The sequence below is a fragment of the Bidens hawaiensis genome, unplaced genomic scaffold, assembly GCF_021521415.1.
Source record: "Bidens hawaiensis isolate Kalapana, Puna unplaced genomic scaffold, B.hawaiensis_p1.1 tig00006359_1, whole genome shotgun sequence".
In the NCBI taxonomy this organism is placed as follows: Eukaryota; Viridiplantae; Streptophyta; class Magnoliopsida; order Asterales; family Asteraceae; genus Bidens; species Bidens hawaiensis.
In genome coordinates this window covers 1,126,974-1,144,065 of record NW_027491424.1, presented here as the reverse complement: position 1 = coordinate 1,144,065, position 17,092 = coordinate 1,126,974, and the positions used below count along the sequence as shown (strand labels likewise).

Below are 17,092 nucleotides of genomic sequence, written 5' to 3'. Positions count from 1 at the left end.
AAAGAGTCTTCAACCCAGTTAACATAGTATTAAATGACAAACAAGTCAAGTCAATGACGCATAATTCAAGGGTTTAACATTTGTCTCCCTAAATGTTTCCTATAAAATCACTCTTGTCTTTAGTTCTCGTATTTTCTAGTAGTAATTTTCTTTTGGTATTTAAGTCTTGAAATATAAACTAGAGAAAATATGGATGAATAAAAATGTTTTAGTCTCTTCTTTAATATATTATGTTCTTGGAAAATGGTTATTTGAATGTATCAAAGAGATTGGTTAAAAATAAAGTCGTTTAACATGGAGAGGTTGGTTAAAATCAAATCGATTAATGATAGTGCCAAATGACGTTAACAAAAAGTTATGCGAGTGATATAGCGTGTATACAAGTAAAGATTAAAAATCTTTAAAAAATAAACAAGAATGAAATATTATTGCATATACAATGTATAGGTGTGTCTATATATTCTAATAAAAGCCTACCATTTTTGCCATTTGTCAATATCATAGCCCTCATCATCTTTTTTTCAATCAATTTTCATACATGGTTCTTATCTTTTAAATCATTTCAATATATGACATAAAAATTATAGGTTTATTCCAACTAAATCCATTACTACATAATAAGTATTCTCCATATGGATTGACAAAAGACGATTAGTGAATTTTGAAGTGTTAATTATGGTTTATATTCAAAATAATAAACAAGAAACATTCAATTCATAATATGTGGAATGAGAACAATCGACTTAGACTAAATTCTGATAACGTCAACGGCTAAGACTTAGCCTTTAATACCTAAATATACATATGATTTTAAAACTAAAAGTTTTCGGGTTGACCCGAAACCTAGAATTCGGACCCAAGAACCAACCTGAATTACTTCGGTTCAGGTTCGGGTTAGTATTTTATTGGGTTCGAGTTTCTCGGGCTAGGTTAGTACGGGTTCAGGTACGGGTTTTCTTAGGTTGGGTTTCATGTTACGGGTAAAAGTGGCAGCCCTACTCGATTATAAATAAGAATCACTACATTCATTTTATGCAACTTTAAATCTTCTAATATTCTTTTAACTCGGAATAATCACTATTATTTGAACATGGTTTTAATGTTAGTATGTATTTTTTATTTTCCTGGAAATTACATTCATAGTAAATAAACAAATTATTTTGTTATATTTAAATATTCAGTTTTTATGTTGCCTGATTATACATTTTTTAATTGTGGACACAGAATATTATCATGATATTAATAACAACAAATTTACCATGATCAATCAATTTCAAATTGTAAAGATTTTAAGAATAATTATATCATCAAAGTTCAGGTATATGGTTTTTGGGATAATCATGTTTTTTTTGATAAACATGAAGAGATGTTCTCAAATAGCATCATATTAATTGATTAAAAGCTATGATATTTTATGTGTATGAATATTTTTTTATTAGTATCATGGATATATATTATCATTTATCTAGAGTTGGTATGTACTTAGAGAACCTTTTTTGTCGCACAGACAACTATATATAGCTATATCAAGAGTTATAAGCAGACATATATGTTACTTTATTAAGAGTTACAAGCAAACATGGACTAGAAATATTGATTTTTGATAAACAATGTATAACTGCTAATACAATCACAAATGTAGTATAAAATGAATTTTTTACCTATTTGTAACATATTTGTGTAATCTTAATTATGTAATTTCTATAATTTTAATTTAATTATAATTGTATTAAGAATAGATGATTAATCTGTTGACTGTATTTCACTTAATAATCAAAGTCTAAAATTTTCAACAATTACCCGTGTAATTAAACTAGTAAGCTTATATAGGGTCACAAAGAACTATACGAGACATCGGGCAATAAGCTTATAAGATCGTATAGCACGCAAAAAGTTTACTAAATATGTACATTTTAAACTATTTGAATTGAGTCTATATTTGGTGAGTTTCCCCAAATACTAGTCGTTAACTGCAGAGCTCCCGCGCTCGTACAACAATGGCGTCGGAAACCACCACCAGCCCCGGTTCAGAGAAATCGTTGAAGATCGCCATAGCCATGGCTCTTCTCCGGTCCAACCTTCTGAAGAAACCTTCAGACACTCCACCTGCTTCATCCGATTCTGAAGCTCTCAAATGGAAACAAAAGGTACATTCACCTTCAAATTAGGTCAAAATTAACATCACTCGGTTATTATTAACTTATTGTCGCATAGTTTGTGATTACGTTTGTAATTCTGATATACAGGCGAAAGAGCGTAAACAGGAGATTCTCAGGCTCAAACAGGATCTCGTACAAGTTGAAGGTTTGTTCATATCTGATTGTGTGTGTAGGTTAGGCTCGAGCTCGTCTCGTATAACTTGAGCTTGAGCTTGAGCTCGGCTCGTTTAGATCTCTATTTCTAAAGCTCGAGCTCGGTTTGTTTACTATTTCTTAAAATTTTTTATTATATATATTTATGATTATTTGTTTATATTTCTTTTTCAATTATAATTTTATGTAGAACATATTTATAATTATTTGTTTATAGTTCTTTTTCAATTATAATTTTATGTAGAACATAATATATATTATTTACTTATTTTTTTTCATAATATTATAGATTAATTAATTATTATTATTAAGATATATACACATATATATTATAAAACTTATATTAATGACGGGCTCGGACTCCTTTATTAATGAGCTTACTTTTAGGATCGAGCTTGGGCTCAGGCTCGTTTAAGCTCGGCTCGATCGAGCTTTTTCACGAGTCAATAGATCGGCTTGTTTGCAGCCCTAGATAAATGTACGTGTTTAATTTTAGGTGATGTGTTTGTTATGCAGATGAAATGCATCATGAATTGTTCGCAGGGAATGCGTCCTGTAAATGCTATTTTTTTGATAATTTGGGGAAGTTGAGCACCAATAAGGTGTCAGGAGAAGGATCTGATGAGAGGTTTAAGGATGTGTTACGTCGCCGATTTATTAGACAAGGTTGGGTAATTTAATACGTGATTGGTGTATTGTGTTATGTGTTACATGTTATGTGAGATATTTTGATTGATGCGATTGATGTAGTGAGACTGAAGGAAAGAAGAAAAAGAAGAAATGAGGGCTCTAGACAGAGATTACAGTTGTCGGGTATAATTTACTGCTAATATCCTTCACTTAAATGTTAATATTTTAGGAGTTCTGCGGCCTCTGCCATAAAGACATGACAGTTTTATTTATTGTACTGTTTATGTTGGTAGATAATAAAGCAGAGGAGATTGAACAACTTAAGGCCTCGGTTGATTTTCTGGTGGAGCTATGTGACACTGTAAGAATGTGCTAGTTAACGAATACTGATTGCGATCATTCGGTTCATCATTCTACTTAATTTATTAACCATGTGAGCCTAGTCTTTACAGTCTGTGTGTTACTGTTGCAGCCAAATGATGCTAACTTTGCAAACTGGTCACACCAAGCTGTAGACTTCATTTTGGGTATAATTTTTTTCCTATTCTATTCTGAAGTATAGCTTTGTTACCGTTTACGAATTGCATGTTTATCACCTACCAAATGATTTTTGGCTAAAACCTTCTGCTTCCTTTCATTTAAAACCTATAATTTATTCTTATTTTTGTTCCTTTGTCATGTTCTTGAAGATTCGATCGGTAATACGCTTTCCAAGGGCAATAATATTGAATCTGTTGAAGGGATTGTTGGCAGCTTATCACTGCATTTAGTGCGAAAAATGTGCACTACATTACAAGTAAACGGTAAGTATTTTTCTGTTAGTAATTTTTCTACCATTTCTATGCCATGATTGAGTTTTCATATTGCTTTTAAGGGATTAGAATCTCAATTCTCAACTTTAAATCCCTTTATAAATATTTTTCAGAAGCCCCTCATGATGCCCGGTTTCATGTTCAGCACTTGCTTCGTAAGCTTGGAAGGGAGTCGTGTATTGGACAACGAGTTATTCTTGCAGTTTCTCAAAGAATATGTTCACTAGCAGAAAATTTGCTGTTTCTTGATCCATTTGAATCAACTTTTTCAGAAATGCACAGCAATCTGTACATTCTGTAAGCTTTTATTAACCATGGACATAGTCAACTTCTAATAATCCTCTTGACTCTTGTTAACCACAAAGTTTCATTTTTATGTACCAAAATTCGTGCTGTCACAACATTAATATTATAACATAATAATTTTGTCAAATTTGGTATTATGGGATATAGATCATTTTGTCACACATGCTATGTATTTGGCAGGATCCAGCTTATCGAGTTTTTAGTATCGGACTATCTTATAAGCTGGTCAAAGACAAATGGATTTGCAATAGGTAAGCATGTATTTTAGTCATATGGGAATTAAATAGGCTAAAAGTTAGTACCTTATATTCAAATTAACCAAAGTTACTTCTGTGTTGATAATTTTGTAAGGGGCAATTTCATATACACACATACCCTTGAAAACTTACATGATATCATATTTATCCAAACAAAAGAACTAATAATAAATATGCCCATTAAAAATACCTAAAATTTCATATTTCTGTTTTTGCTAAATACAAATTATAATATGACCATTATACCCTATCTTTCTCCTTACACTCCAAACTCTCATGTTCCAATGGAGGTTTTAAGAAAAATGTACAATGGTCATAATTTATAAATTTGAAATCAGAATGTCAGAAATTATGAATTTTTGGGTATATACGATATTAGACCAAGTTTTGAGGGGATTTATGAAATTATCCCATTTTGGTAGACAGATTACAAGCTAAAACACCAAGGAAGTTAGTTTGAATATCTAAAACTAAATTATTATTTTTTTTAAGTTTATTCTGGTTGAACTGGTATAATCTCTTTAACTGAAATATTGGGTTTTATAAAGATAGTTGCATAATATTAAAAGGTTCAAATGGTAACCATGCTACAGAGTTGTTTGAAGAGTGGGTGACTTCAATCCTCCATGCTAGAAAAGGACTTCAGCTTTTAGAAAACCGATGCGGACTTTACATTATATACATGGATCGTGTAATCGGGTTGATCGCCAAACTAGTGGGCCAAGCTGAATCTCTCCAAAAGCTCAACCCGAATATGCTTCAAAGCTTATTTTCCTGAATCTTTGCAATGTAAGCAACATAATATCTAAGTTTAGAAAAAGTGAGTTGAATCCTCTAGCTGTAGTCGGTATATAATAGAACTTTATGATGACTCGGAGCAATAAGTTCAGTGTTACACTCATGAGTTTTGTATAGAGGTACCCGTTTTGATCCAATTACGTATACATTTGAATTTGACAAATGAATTCTTTTGAACACATACCAAATAAATAATAATAATAATAATAATAATAACAATAACAATAACAATAATAATTATAATAATAATAATAGTAGTAATAATAATAATAATAATAGTGATGATAACAATAGTTCTCCAAGCTCAGACCAAACATGGCAGACGTTTCCAAAGGACCCCGCACCCCCAACTGTAATAACAGTCAACTCTAAATATGTTAGAACCAGAACTAGAAACGGACACCCGATCAACAAACAATGCGGAAATGGTTTAAGGTGCAAAAGCAGTTGGGGTTTTGAAGCATTAAACTTAACAACAGTTCCTATTGCCAGTTTTCAGGTAGTTTCCCCATTAACAATTTGAATCATTTGCAGCATTTTGATGACTCCAAAAGCATAGAAAGTAAGTCGGCTTCCCAACCGGCTAGATGGGCTAGCTTATAGGCGATGTTAATATGTTATATAGATCCTTGTTGAATTTACCCTTAAAAAATACACGTCCTTATGAAATTAAGGGACTCGGGTATATGTGTTACATGTGTGTTATTGTGTACTCGTTCATGGATTTGAACTTGTAACACCAAATGACTGTTGGCTTTTGTTGCGTTATACTACGTTTGTGGTCGTCCGTGTTACTTGAAAAGACTAATATGCCCTTTTTGAAAACTCGCATGTTGAGAGTTGATACTTTTGTCTATTTTGAATGAGATCTTGTTGGTGATTAGGATTGATGAAGTCAAGTTGGAATTGCACAAACCGTGGCCAGTGGGTACTTCTTGTTACTCAACTCGCTTTTTTTTTACACTGAACCAAAAGCTCAAAAGTTTTGAACTAGAGAGTAATCGGTTACAATTGATAGCAGTTAGGTTCTTCATTCATGGCAAACAAAATTGAATATTATAATGACCACATATCAATTTCATAAAAGTTATAATAACAGTAAAACCAAAAATCAACATACTAACTTCCACTTTCAAAATACATACAGTAACATTTGTTTTAGTTTTGATAAGAGATATGTCCCATTTCTTAATTTCATTCTATTCATTTTCTATCTTATTTTCTTTAAATTTTCGTGAGTGAAATAAAAATATATTATTTAAGTGAGTAGAAGTACAAGGAGTAATAGAAAAGAGGTTCCCATTATGAATCCCTTAATGCTTGATATCAACAATCTGGAGTTAGCTTACCTGTTAGAAGTTATTGCCTCTTAGTGAGATTGGATTTTAATATATTTATATAGGAGTTTCGGAATTATATTAAGTGGGTGTTTGGGATTTCTTATTTTACCTCCTTATACCTTATTTAAGGAATAAGGTATAAGTTATAATGTTGTAACTTATACCTTATACACTCACAATATCCAACTTTCCCAAACACCTTATAACTTATAACCTATAAGTTATAAGCTATAAGGAGCAAAAATAAGGAATCCCAAACAACCCCTAACAGTACCATAACTTTGGTGTTTAAAAAATATATGTAACGACTAAATTATTAGTACTAAAATGTCTTGTTCTATTGCGGATCAGGTTTATGTGGGGCCTAATGGTTGTTTAGTCCGATGGGTCTAGTCTAGGCTCCCCGTCCTCGCCGAATGAGGTTGCAGAGTCTGATACCAATTTCAGAGGTACCAGCGGAAAAATATGAACGATTTAAAATTATCAGTTCGAGTAAGTATTTATCCATAACTTAAAATTATATCTAACATTAAGAAACTTATGAATTTTATAAAACATATTATAGCAAATATTTAAACAAACATCATGCAAAATTTAAACACATAAAGATTATTGTTATCTAGTATATAATTCAAGATGATTAAGACAAGTATTTTTTATTATAAGAATTTTCCTTATTAAACCCAGGAGTTTCAATTATTTAAAAGTATTTCAAAATTAAAAAGAGCAAATGTCCAACATGCTTTGTCTAAGCATAAAGATAATATGATTATTGATTCTCCAAAAAGGAGAGTCATACATCATCTAAAGATTAAGATTATTATTAATCTTATAAATAATATGATTTAATCAATAATAGATGAGCTCACATGAGGTACATACAAAAGTTGGAATGCATGGATCATATAAATCCAAATGTTAGAGTTCCCAAATCTGAAAAAATGAACTGTGATTGTGATAAGTAAGAGAAAGAAGAAACCAAGAAACGTTCAAAATTTCATGAAAGGTTCAAGTTTCTATGAGGAATCTTAACATTAAATTTGAGCGTGTAGCCTGAAAATGACAAATGTCAAATAAAAGAATGGCACATGAAATTTAAGTTTAAGTATATTAAATCAACTTATGGCTGTGATTAGGTCGATATCAATTGGGATGAGTATGGATAGTTGGTCATGGGCATTGGATACAAATAGTGATTTCTCACTTAGATTAGAAGTATCAAATCTTGGCTACATTATTTAAACTGAGAGATACCGAATTATGTGTATAATTGGGGTAACTGGGTACCGAAGAAGGTGGGGATCCTTGCGTTGTCCGCCAAATTGTAGAGATTGCGTACACTAATCTCGGTAGCTAAAAGAAATATAATGGTCAATTCTTTAAGGTGTAAAGTTTGTGGTTAAATGAGTGAACATTTTGTATTGTCTTTTGTCATTTTGCTCACTCCATATGACAGATTATATCACAATGGTGTAAAATCCCATCGATCTTTGCTTTTGGCACTAAGGACGTATTGGAGGTGCACAAGTTCTTGAAGGTGCCGAAGAAAGTGGCAAAGGTAATAAACACTATCGTCCTTACTATTTTGTGGTGTATTTGGAGGGCCCAGAATAATTTGGTGTTTAACCAAAAGACAACCTCCCTTGCAATATTTGGAGGATGTAAGGGTTTGAAGCCGGTCGAAGCGCTATTCCTTTTCATGGGAAGATTAAGCGAGTTTTGAGTGAATGAATGATTGTGCTATGTAAAATGATTGTTGGTTGTTTTTATATAAAATGATTTCGTTGGTTGTTCTATTATGTGATGATTGTGCTACTAAGCAACATTTGTTTTCATAGTTTTACGTATTTTACACGTTTATAGATTTTTATGTATTACATTAAGTTATAAGAATACTTTTTTGACATTAAATGAGAAAAACCTTATAGACTAGTAACCCAAGTAAAATAGAAAACATCAAAACCATAACATATATTATTCAAACAAGAAATTGACTTTTAACAATCAAAACATAAACCTTTGTTCGACAATAATCCTAATACCATAGAATGAATGTCACTTCTAACTTGCACTTTCGTTTACAAGAGCGATTCAACTCTTACGAAAAAATAACTTCAATTACCATTAATGAACAGTTGACTAATCTTTATCATAGTCAGAATGTTATTAATTGTTTTGATACATTAGGAATGAAAGTCAGAGACAAACGTAAATACTTATTTGTTAGAGTTGGTTTACTATTATCAACTAAAGAAAACGTTAAAAGAACAATCGATCACATTACAAGTATAAACTATTATCAACATAGAAAGACATAATCTGAATTAGCAGAGGATCCAACTGGCCGTCGACAACTCACCCACCCTCTTTAAACCCGCCAAAACCCATAAAAACTGACGTTTTCCGAGTCCTGACTCAAACGTAAAAAAAAAGTCAAAACCCCAAAAGAAGACCGGAACCCAAACCCAAAAATTAACCAAAAACAAGAAACCAATTCCCCCTCGTTTAATAGATCTCTTTAAAATCCGCGCCTCTCATCATCACTCTCTTGAAAACTCCCAAATCAAACCCTAATTCGCCCGTAATCATCACCTTCAAGCCTCAAATCAATCAATTTGGTTCACCTTCAACGCCAATTACACATCGCACACGCCAATCCACGCTGATCTTGAGTTGGGTTTTCGTCAATTCGCGTTTATTCGAATCTTTTCGCGAAATTAGGGTTTTTTTCGCGGTTAATTTGGTGGGTTAATAATCTTGCAAGCTGGCTATGGACTACGAGCCTTATGATAGCAGCGGTGAGCTATTTATCTTCTGGGTATTGATAATATGTTAAATCTTTCTTGGTTTATTTCATTATTTTTGCCAGCATTGTATTTTTGTTAATTTCATGCTGAAAAAATTGAATTTGATTGAGTATTGTATGTGGGATTGACCTAAAGGAATGATTTTTTGGTCAAAGTTTTAATCTTTTTTTTGTTACAAATGTGTTGCAGTGTTTTAAGTTTTTTTTTTTTTTTTTTGTTAATGGTGTGTATTGATGTTATATATGAATGTTTTGGTATGTTGGAGAAAGTTGTTTATTTTTTTTATAATTTATTTTTTCTTGTAAATTGGACTGTTGAGAGTCAACTAACAAGTAGGTGGTTGTTTGTGTTTTAGTGGATTCGAATTGCGGTTATGAATGTATATGAATTGGAAATTGGAAATCAAGTAGGGCCTTTGGAATGATGATGAGTTTATGTTAATTATTTGGACTAATTGCAGGAACCGATGATGATCTTCCACCGTCCCATCAAAACAGAATCCCGAGAGGTGGGCCCGTGGCAGCTAATGGAAGACCTGCAGTTATGGGTTCGGTACAATATCCTAGGATGTATGGAGATACTGATATGGAGGCTCAGATTCATCTTCTTGAGCAAGAAGCATACATTTCGGTTTTACGCGCATTCAAAGCCCAAGCAGATGCAATTACTTGGGTATAATTTGTCGTTATAATGCATAGATTTTATTTATATTAATCATCATAATGCATAGATTTTATTTATATTAATCATCTTTCTGTTAGATGCTCATTAAAATGTGTGATTTTTTCAGGAAAAAGAAGGTTTGATAACTGAACTCAGGAAAGAACTGAGATTGTCGAATGAAGAACACAGAGAACTTTTGCTTAAAGTAAACTCAGATGATGTTATCCGGAGAATAAGGTGATAACACGCTTTGTTGTTGTTATTATTATTATTATTATTTAAGGAACTTGTTTTTCTGATATCCGTCAATGTTGTGATATGACAATAACAGGGAGTGGAGGCAGTCTAGTGGGCTTCAACCCGGGATGGTTAACCCTGGTCAAGCAGTACATGATTCATTACCAAGCCCATCTGTCTCGGGAAACCGCAAGAAGCAGAAGATAATCCCGTCTGGACACTCTCAATCGTTTGGTGGGCCACCTGCACCACAACATGTACCTTTACCGACCTCTTCATCTGCTAGAAGAGCACCAGTGACAGCATCGAAGGGAAAAAACAAGAAATCCGTAAGCTTTTTTTACCTTTGTTTCTTATATTATTTTGTTAATTTGTTTTTTCAATTTACACTTTTTTTACTGTGTCAGATGGTGGGTGGATTGCCCTCCATAAAAGCCCAGCATCCTCCATTAGGCCCAACGGGCCGAGCCCAGTTTGGAAACCGTGTGACTTCTGGCCCACATGCAAATGAAGCTGCTGAAACGTCGTCATTCTCGCAATTAATAGGTAGAAAAGTGAGAACCAGGTGGCCTGATGATAACAATTTCTATGAAGCCACAATTACAGATTATAATCCTGTTGAGGTAATATAATGTCTTGACAAGTTACAGTCTTGCACCCAACCCTGATTCTTTTCCTGAAAATCTTTTATATTATTCAGGGTCGGCATGCACTGGTATACGACATGTATACAGCAAACGAGACATGGGAATGGGTCAATCTTGCAGAAGTAAGTGTAAATAAATCTTTTTTTCTGATACTAATATATTTTTTCTATTTTAAGAAAATATTTGCTGTTGATGTAGATATCTCCAGATGATATAAAATGGGTGGAAGGTGACGTTCCTGGGATTCCTAATAAAACGGGCTATGGTGGGCCGGGTCATGGAATCGTTGGACAAGATAACGGTCCAGGTGGCTGAAGAGGTAGAGGGTTGACCAAGGGTCAAACTCGAAAGGGTTTCCCACCGTCACAAAATGGTATAGGAAAGAAGGGTTTGGATGAACTTCAACTATTTAACACTGATACTCTAATAACCGAGGTAAATAAATATTTAATTCAGTCAGGATATTAATCTTGTTATTTTCTTTAGTATCTGATTTTGTGTTGTTAATGAACATGCGCAGGTGGAGAGGGTGTTTGGATCTACTCATCCGGATCCTCTTGAAATAGAAAAAGCTAGAAAAATCCTCAAGGTTGGCCCGGATCGCTTTTTGGTCAGTTTTTATATTTTGAATAAGCGCGTGTCTCATTAATGATGGATATAATGCAGGAACATGAACAAGCACTTGCTGATGCGATTGCAAGGCTTGCAGATATATCTGATGGTGAAAGTGGTACACTCCTTTAACTCTAATATGGTTTAATAAACCGTACTACTTTGGGGTTCATTGGATTGTTGAATATTGAATGGAAGTGGGATGTGTTTGAGAATTTGAACCGATTTAAAGTCGATGTTTTTGTTGGGTGATTTCACAGATGAAGGTATGCGTGGACGGCCAATGGACCGAGAATAGTTTTAATTACAAGTAGTGAAATACTAACTGTTAATGAGATGGCAAAAGGTGACAGAGAGATGTTTATTTTATAGTGTTGGATACACTAGTGTTAAATGCATATGCATGCATTGTAGAATATCATGATTGTTTGTTACCCCTTAGTTAAAATATGTAGCAGGGATGTAGTATTTTGGGTAAATTGTCATGTTCATGCTTTATATAAATTCATATGCAGTTTTTTTATATCATCTTCTGAGCTCACTAGTTATATACTTATATGCGATGAGGACGACTATAAACATGCTCAAATTAGTACATAGCGGCAGTACCATTACTAATTGTGAAGCGTGTCTTGTTAATCTGAATCACCGTCAACAAGTGGTAAAACGTTAACCCAAAGTTAGTGGGTATGTTTAGAATAGAATCGGTATGTTAATATTTTTCGACATGGCCGGTTATCCTTAAAGAAGAGATTGATGGAACATATGCGTTTATTATTGGTATGGGTTGATAAAATGGATTAGAAAACTAAGTACACGAGTGGGTTCCGATGCTAACTGAGGTGTCCTAATCGTGAATATTACGATTGTAATAGGTGGACGAGTATTGAACGAGGGTCTTCTGTGTTCCCACAGAAAATGGTTTATCACAATATAATTGTGTACATATGAATGATACATGTTTTAATAAAGTACATGTAGTTACCTGTTTTGTGATTTATCATATATGCACCTTATATACGTTTAACATGTTACATGTTGAAAACATGAAGATAAGGGTGTGCATGAGTCGGTTCAGTTCGGTTTTAGACATTAACCAACCCCACGTTGGTAATTTAGATTGTATATAATAAAAAAGGACGGTACATGAACAGGAGGATAATCACACAAGTAATAAATGACTATAATGGTTGTACGCTGCCCGGTTAGATGCATAAATCATACGGGTGAATAATGGGACAACAAAGATGGATTTTCGTGCTTAAATAATAAAGTAAATCGTGGTTAATTAAGAAATCAAGATAATATGGATCCTCATGATCAAGAGCACACAAGTTTTCGTGCTTAAACAATAAAGTAAATGGTCACAAGGGCGGTAAGCCAGCATGTGATTAGTAGCTACTATAGAAACAAAAGATTTTTGTAATGGCCAAACACCTTTTAACTTATTGACCATTACAATAATTTGATCATCCACATAAGCCACTTTGTTTCTATAGTAGCTACACTACATACTACATAGGGTTAGTATTCTGTCCAGATTGAAAATTTATTAAAACATTTGTTGCTTTTATTTCTGTAACATTCCTTATTTATTTATTTTTTTAAAATTAAAAAACAATTAAAAAAACAAAATTGTTGTCATATATACTCATTTAGTGGTGCACAAATTTGGTTTTCTTAAAAACCGCGTTCCAGGTATGGTTGGATTTTTGACTAGTTTGGCTAAGTTTATGGCTAAGCCGGGTTGGGTTTAGGTTTTGACAAGCAGAGACGGGTCCGGTTCTGGGTACCAGGCCTGTCCGGAACCGGATTTTATGCCCATGTCATTATCCTGGTTTATGCAGTACTTGTGGCCTGTTAGTTAAAATGGCGCGAATCATTTCACAAACATGAGTTGGCCATCAGGAGAAAACCTTCAATACAGCAACCCTCCTGTTCTGATGGTCCAGGTTAGACTTGAGCATAAAACCTAGTTCCGGACCGGGCCCACATCTAGTTCAGCTCCATTTATAAATAGCATGCTTTGCAATAGTATTAACACAACAAGGATGCAACTTTGGAGACAAGTCTGGTCTTACCATAATGATGCCAATCTTTCCAAGCAAATACATATATAAAGAAATAATGTAAAGCATGGGTAGTGATGACACAGGCACCATATATAAATAACAAAGTACATGAAAGTAACAAATCAGGTGGTGTTACAATTTCCAAATATTAAAAACATTACATGTAATGAATGACAGAAAGAAACTGATAACACTAGACATTCTCTAAAACATGTTCACTATGAAAAATCAATGTAATGACGAAAACACGGCACTAAATATGAATATAAATACTTTATGTTCCATCAACATCACCTCCGTCGTCTCCTCCTAAGTTCCCGAGACGTTCCACCTTCTAAGCCCAAACCCCTCGAACCACCACCAGTTCTTCTTGAAGAAGAAGACGGGTGCGCCTGCGATATAGTCAAATCAATCTCCACAGATCCATCCGTTGATATATCATCCAAATGCACAACAGCCACTGATCTTTGCGAAGAACTTGAATCTGGTAACGGATGATTCATCTCTGCATTCTGAGGCTCGGGTTGACTTTCAGTATCAGTAAGTAAAGCATTCAGTTCTTGAGTACTTGGAAGAACGTGCGCCTCCGCTCTTCTTAAAATACTGTCGTTAATATAAGTTTCAAGATCTTCGACCAACCTTTCTGCGTTGTTTAACGCAAACGAAATGGAAGAAAGTGAAGCAGCACTTTCAGATATCACCCTTGAAAACTGGCGACGGTGAAAGCGGCGCTCACCGCTACCGCCCGCCTCTGAGTTCTGTACCAATGCGGGATCGGTTTCAGAAGCGGGACCCACACTGTTAAACCCTTGAAAAACAGGGCTCTCACCAATCGCACCAATTCCAATTCTAATCCTTCTAAGTGCTTCTGCAACAGGAATATGAGAAATTCCCCTAACTACCCTTTGCTGCCTAATGCTTTCTACCCTACGGGCTCGAGGTCTTGGTGGTATCTTCAAACCAGATTCTAACTTCAAAACAGGTTGATTCTTACCGTTTCCATAAATCGGTGTAATACTCGAATCTGTCACTTCTCCTTTGCAAACAGGGCATTCTTTCGCACTTGAATCCACATACGACAACAGGTAAAAACAACACCAGCAAAACAAGTGACCACAGCAAGTCAAAATCGGATCCCGAGCCATCTCCAAGCATATATTACAGTCAAAGAAACCACCGCTCTCATCATCTTCACCACCTCCATCATCATCTTTCTTTTCGGAATCCAAATCCATCTCCAACGCTTTAGCCAACTGACTAATATCCCTTTTACTGTTCCTCCCCCTTTCTTCAACACCTTCCTGAACCGTAACCCTAACAACATTATCATCATCATCACCATTATTATTATTATTATTATTATTCCCTTGATTCTGATTTCCTGCACCATTATCTGTTTCGATTACCCTCATGTAACTCAATTCCGGATTGTTCCGAGCCTGCCTCCACCGCTGGCGTTGTCTAGCCCTAGCCGTAACCGCTTCAAGCTGCCGAAGTCAGTCCTCAATTCTACCATGGCTAAACGCTGGAACTGACGGTGCGGGTTCCACTAACGGCTCTTGATTCAGATCAAGATCCATAACCATATCATTGTTCATATCATCAGCCATGTAATTTCACAGATCCCCAACTTTAAATTTCACTAACTTATTCCACCTATAACACAAATAAAGGTGAAAAACATTGCAAAAATCAAAACTTTTAACAACCGATTAACAAAACCCAGATGTTGATTTGTGAAATTGAAAAGAGTATATGGAAAACCGAATAAACTCATCAAACTGAAAATGCAAACCCTAAGTCCTTAAACACAAATAAAGGCAAAAAATGCAAATATCAAAACTTTTAACATCCTATTAACAAAACCCAGATGTGAATTTGCGAATAATTTGAGAAATTGAAAAGGGTATATGAATAATTGAACAAATTTACTGAATCGTAAATGTAAACCCTAAACACAAATAAAAACAAAAATTGCAAAAATCAAAACTTTTACCATCATATTAACAAAACCAACATGTTAATTAGTGAATAATTTATAAAATTGAAAAGGGTATACGGAAAACTGAATAAACTCATCAAAATCAAATTGTAAATGCAAACCCTAAATAAATTAAGACAAAAATTGCAAAAATAAAAACTTTTAACCTCCGATTAACAAAACCCAGATGTTAATTTGTGAATGATTTATGAAACTGAAAAGGGTATATGAAAAATTGAATAAATTCATCGAATTGTAAATGTAAACCCTAAACATAAATAAAAGCAAAAACTGCAAAAATCAGAGCTTTTAACATCCGATTAACAAAACCCAGATGCCAATTTGTGAATAAATTGTGAAACTGAAAAGGGTATATGAAAAATTGAATAAATTCATCGAATTGTAAATGTAAACACTAAACACAAATAAAGGCAAAAATTGCAAAAATCAAAACTTTTAACATCCGATTAACAAAACCCAGAGACCAATTTGTGAATAGTTTGTGAAATCGAAAACGGTATAAAAAAATTGAATAAATTCATCGGATTGTAAATGTAAACCCTAAACACAAATAAAGGAGAAAATTGCAAAAATCAAAACTTTTAACATCCAATTAACAAAACCCAGATGCTAATTTATGAATTATTTCTAAAATCGAAAAGGGTATACAACAAATTAAACAAATTCATCGAATTGAAATGTAAACCCTAACTTAATTAGTTTGATTGAAATGATACCGTACGAACAGATCTGTCGGAATTGGAGAGTCAAACCATGGGGTTAATGTTCATCACGGCAGCGACGGCGATCACGGCGGCGTTACGACGATTAGAGAGGATAAAGCACATGCCTTGGCGCACTTTTGAAGCGGCACTAGTGGAAATGAAGTAAATAATAATATTATTATTTGTGGTTCAGGAAACGAGGGCCATGACACGTCGACGTATCGTTTTCTATTTCTTTCTAAAAGGGACCGTACACGTGGATATATCGTGACCTTTGTATGGTGAAAGTTGAAAAGTAATTTAATTTTTGAATATTTTGTTTTGAATAATTTACTATTAATGACTTATTAGTTATGATTATGATATTCATGATAATATGATTATCCTTTTTTGGTGTTATTTTGATTATGGTTTTTATATGTGATTTTGATATTGTTAATTGGATTCTCCTTTTGGGATTAGGTTAACCACCCAAAGGCCAAATCTTTGTTACGTTTTTTTTACTTATTATCGCTTGTGATCGTGTGAATTTCATTTAAAATGACATATACACTTGGACCTTCGATCTCTCACGTTCCAACACTTTGATCATCGGATTTCACTAAAGCATAACATATAATAATGTGGTCACGTGCTTTGACTTGACATCCGCCATTTCAAATAACATATCTTAAATACACATTCGTCAGTCACGTACACTTTAGATATGATATTATATCTTCTTTTTCTCTCAAGAATTTACTATTTAAAATGCAATATCTTCTATTTTTTAAAATCAAATATCCCACTATATATTTTCATATGACATATGTTGAATTTGTTATTATAAAATTGACATATCACATATATTGTCCTTTTTGTTTATATTCAATTTTAATGGTTGTCAATTTTCT

General features: G+C 33.7%; 2 protein-coding genes and 1 pseudogene across 3 annotated transcripts; 2 read left to right on the top strand and 1 right to left on the bottom strand.

Moving 5' to 3' along the window:
* Positions 1 to 1,997: 1,997 nt before the first annotated feature.
* LOC143632022 (protein MULTIPOLAR SPINDLE 1-like) lies at positions 1,998 to 5,232 on the top strand. The gene is made up of 10 exons (XM_077100617.1): positions 1,998 to 2,147; positions 2,247 to 2,304; positions 2,829 to 2,978; positions 3,063 to 3,125; positions 3,236 to 3,303; positions 3,415 to 3,469; positions 3,632 to 3,745; positions 3,868 to 4,051; positions 4,241 to 4,311; positions 4,911 to 5,232. Exons 1-10 carry the CDS (start codon positions 1,998 to 2,000, stop codon positions 5,093 to 5,095), a joined length of 1,098 nt encoding a protein of 365 aa, XP_076956732.1. The 3' UTR covers positions 5,096 to 5,232.
* Positions 5,233 to 8,993: 3,761 nt separating this feature from the next.
* LOC143632021 (protein EMSY-LIKE 3-like) lies at positions 8,994 to 11,674 on the top strand (annotated as a pseudogene). The gene is made up of 9 exons (XR_013153473.1): positions 8,994 to 9,253; positions 9,723 to 9,934; positions 10,053 to 10,162; positions 10,257 to 10,491; positions 10,570 to 10,785; positions 10,863 to 10,931; positions 11,008 to 11,244; positions 11,330 to 11,398; positions 11,476 to 11,674. The product of XR_013153473.1 is annotated as a protein EMSY-LIKE 3-like (transcript).
* Positions 11,675 to 13,783: 2,109 nt separating this feature from the next.
* On the bottom strand, positions 13,784 to 16,450 carry LOC143632045 (uncharacterized). The gene is made up of 2 exons (XM_077100641.1): positions 16,212 to 16,450; positions 13,784 to 15,149 (listed from the first exon to the last, which is right to left on the bottom strand). Exon 2 carries the CDS (start codon positions 14,903 to 14,905, stop codon positions 13,784 to 13,786), a length of 1,122 nt encoding a protein of 373 aa, XP_076956756.1. The 5' UTR covers positions 14,906 to 15,149; positions 16,212 to 16,450.
* Positions 16,451 to 17,092: the final 642 nt, after the last annotated feature.

Bases quoted from the DNA above. Each gene is read 5' to 3' on its own strand.
- LOC143632022 (XM_077100617.1), top strand. From the start codon at position 1,998: ATGGCGTCGGAAACCACCACCAGCCCCGGTTCAGAGAAATCGTTGAAG. The intron at 2,148-2,246 runs GTACATTCACCT...TCTGATATACAG, and splicing joins CTCTCAAATGGAAACAAAAG to GCGAAAGAGCGTAAACAGGA. The intron at 4,312-4,910 runs GTAAGCATGTAT...ACCATGCTACAG, and splicing joins GACAAATGGATTTGCAATAG to AGTTGTTTGAAGAGTGGGTG.
- LOC143632045 (XM_077100641.1), bottom strand. From the start codon at position 14,905: ATGAGGGTAATCGAAACAGATAATGGTGCAGGAAATCAGAATCAAGGG.